Source organism: Brassica oleracea, chromosome C9 (assembly GCF_000695525.1).
Source record: "Brassica oleracea var. oleracea cultivar TO1000 chromosome C9, BOL, whole genome shotgun sequence".
Lineage (NCBI taxonomy): Eukaryota > Viridiplantae > Streptophyta > Magnoliopsida > Brassicales > Brassicaceae > Brassica > Brassica oleracea.
In genome coordinates this window covers 43,262,623-43,272,292 of record NC_027756.1, presented here as the reverse complement: position 1 = coordinate 43,272,292, position 9,670 = coordinate 43,262,623, and the positions used below count along the sequence as shown (strand labels likewise).

The following is a 9,670-nucleotide window of genomic DNA, read 5'->3' as shown; positions in this document are numbered from 1 at the left end:
AAAAATAATTTCATGATATGAACAATAGACTAAATTTATTGTATCTATCTAAATAGATGTATTTAAAAATGTTACTTCATGAATTCCAAAAAAAAATCTTCAAACGATTTCAATATAGGATAACCCATACCTGCTCATATTTTATTATGAGAATCAAATTTTATATAAAACAAAATAAATCAAGTAAATAACAGAAAATTAACGATGCTAATTGATGGTAAGTGTTGATGTGTTAAAACGTAGATTCTATTATATTTCAATTTATTTGGTTGTAAATATTTTTCTAACCTATAAAAATAAAATTTAAAAAACTAAAATGACTAAAAGTGAAAATTTCTTTACAACAATATTTGACTAATAAAAAATATACAGAAATGTGCAAAATAAATAGATAGTTTACGCTATATAAATAGATTTAAAATCTCTGCAAACCATGTAAAATTTTTAGTATTTTTGGTAATGAAAACACAAAAATTACCAATTTCTGCCAATGGGTTCTCCAAATCTTGACAACAAAAAAAATCTGGTAGCTGATCTCGAATAGAACGTAGAAACAATTATGAATTTCTTCCCTCCAAAATCAAAAATTATATTTTTAAGAGTTAAGATTAAACAAGAAATGGTCCAAGAGATGTTCATATTTGTTCCTAACCAACAATAGAGCTTATTTACCCAAACCAAGTATCACCCAACAATAAACTTAAAAAATAAGACTGATGAACACAAGGAACAACATTCCCAACCGCAGAACATCATTTCCAACTCAACTGGATGGCTAATTTTTTCATTGCCAATTTCTAACCAAAGTTGAAATTTTCTTTTTGGAAAATTATGCAAAGACCTTACGGCTGGCGAGAACTTCAGAAAAAGTCACATACATTAGTTGTTAAATACAAATTATTCAATCGAGAATGACATAACAACTCCGTCAAGGTGATGTCATAGAAACAAAAAAAGTCAAAACAAAAATTACTTACAGACAAGCTAACCAACAACTTAAATTAACAAAATAATATATCTCATACATATCACTTGCAATTGTGAACCTAAAACACAAATCACAAAATTATATAAAAAATAATAATATAGATCACAAGTAAAATATATTCCGCCCGCAGGGCGGACCTACCCTAGTTTACTATGTATTGTTGCCTTGTTGGGTATTATACGAACCAGAGTTGAAATGGTTAGACCGAATTGACCCACAACACTAATGAATTTATGGTTATATGTCTGGTCCGGTTTAAAACCACAGGTTCCCACACCTATTGCTTGAGATTACAAATGCAAATGCAATATATATTTTTCTCAAATATATAGAGTCAATTAGGTGAAAATCCAAAAAGAAGTTGCAAATTAGTTAAGTACCTAATAACAGTAATAGTTTGATTATTACTGTAGCACAAGGAGACATGAAATTACATGAAGATCCCTAGCACTATGTTTTGGTGTGGAGAGAGGAGTAGGCTTTATTTGGTATCCGACAGTTGGCAATATATTTTGATAATCTTTAAGATATGAAATATATTTACTAAATGATAAAAGTATTCTCTCTAGATACTTATTTTCCCGTTCACTAGAACATATTTTTATCCCTGTTCTGAAAATCAGGCGCTACGCGTCACTCTTCCGCTCCGATTTATGCCAAATCGGTTTAAAAAATCGGATATCCGATTTTTTCCGCCTAGACCGCCTAAATGACCGCCTAGCCGCCTAAATGACCGCCTAGGCGGCCGCCTAATCTATTTTTTTTTTTATTTTTTTATTTTTTTATTTTTTTTTATTTTATTTTTAATAATATTTTTATTTTTTATTTGATCTAAAATTTTATAAATATCATTTATATTCATAATTTTGATGAAAAATACACTATATTAAGTTTATATATTCTATTTGTGTGTTTTATACAATCTTAAACATGAAAATGTATTAATGTTATACACAATTAAAGATTAACATGTTTTATAACACAGTAAACCATCTAAAAATTCCGCCCCGCATAATTTCCGATTAATCCCCGATTTTCTCTTTAGCCGCTAGGCCCAACCCGACCGCCCGACTAGCGCCTTGCGCGTTCCCGAACAGGGATTTTTATTTTTTTACCGTAAAAGCTTGCTTTTTTTTTGTCAGCTACTGTAAAAGCTTGCTGCCATTTGTTCTTTCTTTTGTTTTTTACTATATTTTGCTATGATCTTGTTCATAGATTGATGGTTTTCTCTGATGGTTTTCTCTGACTTGTTTAAGCAAGTTCGTATTTTTTTTAAAAGAAATTCAATCTAATTTTTTTTTTGTTCGCTTCTTCTTCAGTAGATTTAAGAAGAAGAAAACTATGAAAATATGCATGTATCTCTGTTTTCATATCAGATGGCTTGATTTCTTTCACATACGAATAAATCTTTTCCTTTTTTATTTAGATATTTAGAGCAAAATGTTCATGTGTTCGATCTCTCGAGTTATTGAAACTAGTTAATTCCAAACGCGTGAATCAGATATCTATCGCCGTGTTCGGGTGGTGGATTTGATGAGGGTTTGTCAACTGACTAATGAATGTTTGTCAGAAAAACGTGGTACGTGGACGGTTAGATTATATTTACATTGCTAAAATATTATTTACATGCTATTATAATTCAAAAGATAGATATTCTAGTACATAGCTTTATATAAAATAAAATAGTTGCATATTAGTCAAATGAAGTTTAATGAAGTTAGGTAAATCACATAATATAAGACGAGATGAATTCATGTTAGTCAAATGAAGTTTAACATTCAGAATTAGAAATGTTGCTTGTAAATTGTATTAGACAAACATATACAAATTGCGATTGTTATGCTACATGATGGTGTAGCGGCTAAAACTGTAAGTGTTTTTCTTTAAAGATAATATTAGCTTCAACATAACAAAACACAAAAGCTTAAAAATGTTTTTAACCGGATAAAACATTCACAACTCAGCTAAAGATAATATTAGCAACCAATAAGAAAGTTAGAGTGTTATAAATTTAAGTAGATGGTCCTAAGTGTTCAAGAAGGTATTTGTTGAAACAGCAAATTTGACAATTTATTACAACCCATAGAACAATGTAAACGTATGTGAGATTGTAGACAGCTAGAACATATATTATACATATAAACTATATAGTATCATTGTTTAAATGTGGGTATACGGTTATAATTATTAATGTATGTGTTATAGTGAACTGTAACATGATCGTTTATTAAAACCCATCTCGGCAGCGAGAGTTTCTGGTCTTTATCAGACCATGCAAAGGATTCATGGCATTGGAAGTCACTTCTTAAGCTCAGACAGCTTGCTAGACCTTTCATCAGTTGTACTGTCCTTAATGGAAGCAAAGCAAGTTTTTGGTTCGATACCTGGACGTCGTTGGGACCCTTGATAGATGTGCTTGGTCCTGCGGGACCTCGAGCTCTGCGAATTTCCCTTCAAGCCAAAGTATTGAAGGCTACAAGAGGTAATGTATGGAATCTCCCTTCACCTAGATCAGAGATGGAAGTGGCTCTTCATGCCTATCTGACCACTGTTCCGGTTCCCTCTGGTGAACTCGAAGCCGACTTCTACTCATGGACAATCGAAAGGGTGAAATCTGAGTATTTCTCCTCAGCTAAAACATGGAGGATTATCAGAGAAAAACAACCAAACAGAAGTTGGTTCAAGGCGGTATGGTTTAAAGGTAACACACCTAAGCATGCCTTCCACATGTGGGTTACTGTACATGACAGACTACCGACGCGTAACAGACTGGCAGCATGGGGAATGCTCACACCTACTTCATGTTGTCTCTGTTCGCTTTCAGATGAATCAAGGGACCATCTCTTCATCGAGTGTCCTTTTAGCAAGGATATTTGGAGAAGGATGCTCCAAAAACTGTCTCCAACGTCACCAATGTTTGACTCATGGGCGCAGATGCTGAATTGGCCGTCACTGGCTCCTTCTCAGTCTATGCGAACGTTACGCGGCATTGCGGTCCAGGTCATCATCTACAACCTTTGGACTGAAAGGAACAATAGAGTCTTCAGGAACCAGATGTTAACTGCTTCTGAACTCTTGAAGATTGTGGACAGAACTGTGAGAAATACAATCTCTGCTCGCAAGACCAGAAAGTTCTTCAAGAACCTGATGGTAGTTTGGTTGGTTTAACCAACTAATATCACCTTGTGTAACTCTTCGAATGTTGGCATGTTTTTTCCCTGTTTTTGTCTTGCCAAACAAACTCTAGTTTCAATAATTCCTATTGTGAGCTCCTTTCATATATATGATATTCAAAGTTAAGCTATTAAAACTCATACAACAAAGGGAAACGTATGTTGCGACTGTGGACGGCTAAAATACATGATATAAAAATATATTATAAAGTAGCGTTTTGTAAATCTGTGCAGAAGCTAAAATGTATAGTATACAAATGTAATATAAGGTAGCTTGTTATAAATGTGTGTACATTAGGCCTAGTGAATAACAGAGTACAAGTTTAATTAAGCATCACCAAACAACATGGGACATAAAACAAAGTGTCTCCTCGTAAATACAGAGGGAATCGGAATTGGCGGAGCAAACGGATCACATCTTTTCATGTTGAGTAAAGTCATTTTGTTCTCAAACCGAACTAAGGAGTTCTAGTTATCAAGAGTTGTGTGCTTAAGGAGTTGGTGTAACAGTGTTGTGGTGTTGTATGAGTTGTTTGTAAAAGTAGACTACTAAGCAAGGTTAGTAGAGTAGTGTTAGTGGGAGTTGGTGAGAGAACCCATCCCTGCTTTTGTTGCTAGTAAGTTAAAAGGGGGAAGTCATAATGTATGTCTGGGTGAAGCTTTTGTATCAGAAAACAGAGTAAAGAAAATCTGTTAAAAAGCTCAAATGTTTCTCTTAGCAAAGTATATGGTCAAGGAGACAAAGTAAAATCACAACATTTCGTGTCCTCATAACTTATTATTTTAACGTTATCCTCCGGGTACTATCTTTTCCCTTGAGTTGTCATTTTTTTGGATCAGAGATGATGATGAGCTTTCTAATTAAGGCGATCCATCGGCAGCCTATCCAAATCGAAACTGGCTTCGACCCTCCCTTTCTCCTCCACTTCACAATCCTTATGCAATCCAAAAATCGGTTTGTCTTTTATCCTTAACCACTTTCAATCGACTGGAAATAAGGAAACACCCAAACCGGCCGGAGAACGAGGGTTTCTCTGCAACTGCTAGTAGTTTTCTAAATGAAGAAGCTCTGATGACAGAGATTTCTTCTTTTTATAAGGCGTTGAGAATTTTGGAGATACAAGAAGGTTTGTGGTACGGGTAGAGGTATAATGGTCCTACAAACGTCGACAATTCTTAAGTTATCACCAAATGTGCATTTAGCTAATTAAGTGGTTTTCCTTATGTGTAGAGTGCAATTTGTTTCAAAATAGTGAACCGGATTTGTTTTAATTTAAACCAAACCAAAAGTCAAACTGACCAAGTATAGGCTTCAATAAAAAATAATGGCGAAATTCTTATTCCTCAATTTTTATGTCATTCATGCTAATTTTTTTTATCAAATTATAGACCAATGGATCCCACTCTATTCATCTAATTTCCTTATAAATGAAAAAAATATGAAAAAATCATTCTCCATTTTAGACGATGAGCAGATGAAAACTAATTCATATATTTTTGTTTATTCATTTCCTCAACTGAATTTTTATTCATTATTTTGTTCAAGTTCAATTAAATTGTCACCAATTGAAACGATGTAAGTATCATTTTAAACTAAGTCAAATCCAAAGTAAAATGCTCAAACAGTGTCATCTCAAACTTTTTTTTTTTTTTTAATTTTATCTCAAACTATTTAAAATGCTAAAACAATATCATCTAAAACTATTCGAAGTCAAATCAATAGACAACACATGAACTGATTGATTTCTGCATTAAAACTGGAATGGACTTTCAAGCCATTTGTTTCAACTATAGTTCATCTACAGCGTTTCTTCCGAGAGAACGATTTTAAATTTTCAAATTGTATATAGATCGATATACACGATATACACAAAGATACAAGTGCTTTGAGGGTTTCTCGATATACACAAAGATACAAGTGCTTTGAGGGTTTCTCGTATACCTTTGAAACAACATGCTTCTGCAAAAGAAACAAGGGAAAACGTCAGAATGAATCAATATTCTACAGAAACAGTCCAAAGGCACAATGGAACATACACTTTCTCATTAATTTGGCAATAAACACCACAAGTCAGTTTTAAAAGCAGCAACAAGATTAAGACCAAATGAATCAACAATGATACAGAGGTTCTTGTAGGCCACTTCATTGAGTGAAAGAGTGATAAAGTTGGTAGCAACCGCATTGAACAAAACCTGGTAATCATCAAAGAAGACATAGGGTAATTAGTCTTCAAATTCTTACAAAAAGTCAGAGAAAAAAGAAAAGCAATATAAGTTGTACCTCCGTGTCCTATTGATTAATTGAAAATGTTGAATAGTTGAACGAACAGAGGTTTGATATCTTCAGATTTCATAAGCAATTAATATCCTTTTACTTGTACACAAGTACGGTCGAACCTCCCCAAAAGTTAATTTTTATTTTATAGAATTTATCCAAAATAATATCATTTTGATAAATTACCGGATGACAAACAGCTTGACAGTATTTTAAAAATTTTAAATTTGATAGAATTTATCTAAGATGACGTCTTTTGGATAAATTAACGGACTAACACTTTTAACGATCAATATATATAAGCACGATTTTGAGAGTTTATTTAGTATTTTGAATTTCGGTTTAGTTCAATATGAAATATGCAGTAATATAAAGTTCGGAACGGAAAAACTACTATTCGTGAAGTTCATGTAGTATTTCTCATCTTCAAATGTGTGCCACCATTTCCGTATAAGAAGCAAACAAAGTTAGTACTTGCAAGTGTTGTTTACACAACTATCTTCATAAAGAATGACGTTCAGATATATATTTCTTCCTGAAGAAAGTGATGATGAAGAAGGAGGCGAAGGGGAAAATAATAATGATTTTTTTTTTCATGTACTCAAGAACAACAAAGAGTAAATGCTAATAACTGGAGAGCAAGTATAGCAGCAACTATGTGGACAGATGCTACGCATATGTGTTCTTGATGCTACACATTGATCATGATGCAACAACTTTTTTCATTATTTTATTTTATATTGTCTTATTTCTAGATTCTTTCTTCTTTTTTATGAAGATTTAAATTCATTTGTTTTCTATGTTTATTGTTTGTGTTATATTTATATTTTTATTAGAAATAAGCTCCAGTGAGCAAATATATCAGCCGTGTACTGTAATTTAATTATTTTGTTTTAAAAGTATTCTTCTATAGCATGTTTAAGCTTTTACAACAGTTGAATCTGTGTCCAAGCTGTTCTCATGGTATTGTTTTTGTAGTCATTGACCAAACCTAGCAACTTAATGTTGGAAGCTGAAACACAATACATGAACTTAGAGAAGAAAAAAACATAATTGCACTTACTAACGCACATACTTAATTAAAACCGCAAATCACTAAGCAATAAATAAGGAGTAGTAACTACTACAATTTTGGTTACATATTCCCCATTCATTACCATTTTACTCTCTCAATTTCCAATAACAATTCAACACTTACTAGCAAAGGTAAATACTCATGCAAGAATAGCCGACACCACAATAGCCAGACAACCAAAGAGAATAATAAACAGCGCAAGAAGCTTCTTATCTGTACCTGTAGGATAAGGAAGTTCAACAAGTCTTGAGGTATCAAGTCGCTGCAGTGATCCTCTGTCTGTACTGAAACTCCACCACATAATGTACTGATCACTCACAGCGTTCCCTGTTGATGCAGAGAATCCAACATACAGTTTCGATATATTAGGAAAAATCTCTGAAAGGCTAATGGGATGTGACAAAAGAGGCCGGCTTGGCTTCTTGACTTTAAGTGGAGCAATGGAAACATTGAGCACTGTGCCTTCATAATCAACCCACACCTGTATAGGCTCTCCACTCAAGAGGTTCATGCTTTCGTTTTTCCTTTCTATGTCGGAATAGTAAGATGCCGGAGCTACTGCGACGGATTTAGGACTGTTCACATCAATCCCCACGTGATTTTTACCTTTGATATCATTGAACTCAGGGTTCCAGATAGTGTCGAGCTCAACAGCAAGAACGTGAGAAGAGGGAGATTCAAGTGTGGAAGCGTCGAAAGCCCCCAAGTATCTTGTTGGCTGTGCGTGGGAGAAATCCATAGAAGGAGATACTATGAAGGCAATACCATGGCCGCCTTCGATGTTTTGCTTTTTCACCAGAACACACACGAAATGCGTCGAGAAAGAGGAACCGAGCTCAAGTGGTTTATCGTAGAAAGCATGACCGATTTGATACTTTGAAGTGTTTGTCAGCTGCAATATTCCATTGGGATGTACTTTTGCAGACGCATCTAGATAAAGATCTTCTTGGTCAAGAAAGTCTTCAAAGACAAACCTTGTCTCTTTTTGACTTGATAGAGAGATGAGATGAAGAGAAGAGATAATAAGGATCTGAAGCAGCCAACGAGCCATTACTAATGAGTAATGATGAAGCAGAGAGAGTGTTTGGATCTGAGGTGCAAATCTTTCACCTCAAATCAATGCATCTTATAACCTTTCAAGCTGGTTAAAAAAGAAATGAACATAAAAAAACGTGAGCTTCTATTTTAGTAATCAAAATCTACCAAATTTTTAAATATTGTTGATTTAAATAATAACAAGCTTCACGTGGTTTGGTTTTCCAAAGATTCCAGTTGGAGACAATATTTTAAGTTATGAGATCTCGACTTGAATCAGAGTAGACAACCTCGTCTGCTGCATGGGCTGAAACAATAGTATAATGCCAACTTGAAGCTATCTTAATATATTTTAGTCTATGCTTTTAATTAAATGCTTTATTTTTTAATAGTATTGATCGCAATTTTTTAAAAGAAACATGCTGTTTAGTTTAAATTCAGTTCTTATCCATACAATTGTTCTGTGTAATCTTTTTATAATTTTTTAGTTAATTTAACATTTTTAAATCAATACAATTAATATATCTCTTATCCTGGCATTGCTGTGTGTATACGATGTCAAATCCTCGAACTAAAAACATGTACCAACTGCTATAAACCCTCTTTTCTTATAGTTTTAACAATATATACACATAAAAATTGAGTGTTTGGCTTCAATCATCAGTTACCGTCATCAATTACATGTTCATAGTTTAACCAGAATATGATTCTAACTGAAGCCTCCACACTAAACCCTATGTATGTTGAAGTTATTAATGTTTGAATATCCATTTTCGTTAATAAGGAAATATAAACTGATAACTATACTATAAAAGCTATACTGAAGGCCACAATTTCTTTTTTGCTTCCAATAACAAGTTTACTTTTACAAGCAACAAAAGTTACAATATAATGTCATCCAAACAACATCAACAAGAGATACAAAAACTGTTATTTCTATAAGCAATGATGAAATTCATCTACTTCAATTGATAAGTGGTGAGTCAATTTTTATTGCTTAACATTTGAACATTAGATCCCAATTACTTTTATGTACTTCAACAATAACAATTATTTGTAGATTTATGTTGGCCACAAATATAAAAATATTATTACTCTTTTACGATTACTTTTTGTCTAACTTT

At 33.2% G+C, this 9,670-nt stretch overlaps 2 protein-coding genes across 2 annotated transcripts; one reads left to right on the top strand and one right to left on the bottom strand.

The window, feature by feature from the left end:
- Positions 1-3,505: 3,505 nt before the first annotated feature.
- On the top strand, positions 3,506-4,156 carry LOC106315102. Its single transcript, XM_013752872.1, has one exon. It carries the CDS (start codon positions 3,506-3,508, stop codon positions 4,154-4,156), a length of 651 nt encoding a protein of 216 aa, XP_013608326.1.
- A 3,494-nt stretch (positions 4,157-7,650) lies between these two features.
- LOC106315101 (L-type lectin-domain containing receptor kinase I.9-like) lies at positions 7,651-8,562 on the bottom strand. Its single transcript, XM_013752871.1, has one exon. The coding sequence runs from the start codon at positions 8,560-8,562 to the stop codon at positions 7,651-7,653; it is 912 nt and encodes a 303-aa protein (XP_013608325.1).
- Positions 8,563-9,670: the final 1,108 nt, after the last annotated feature.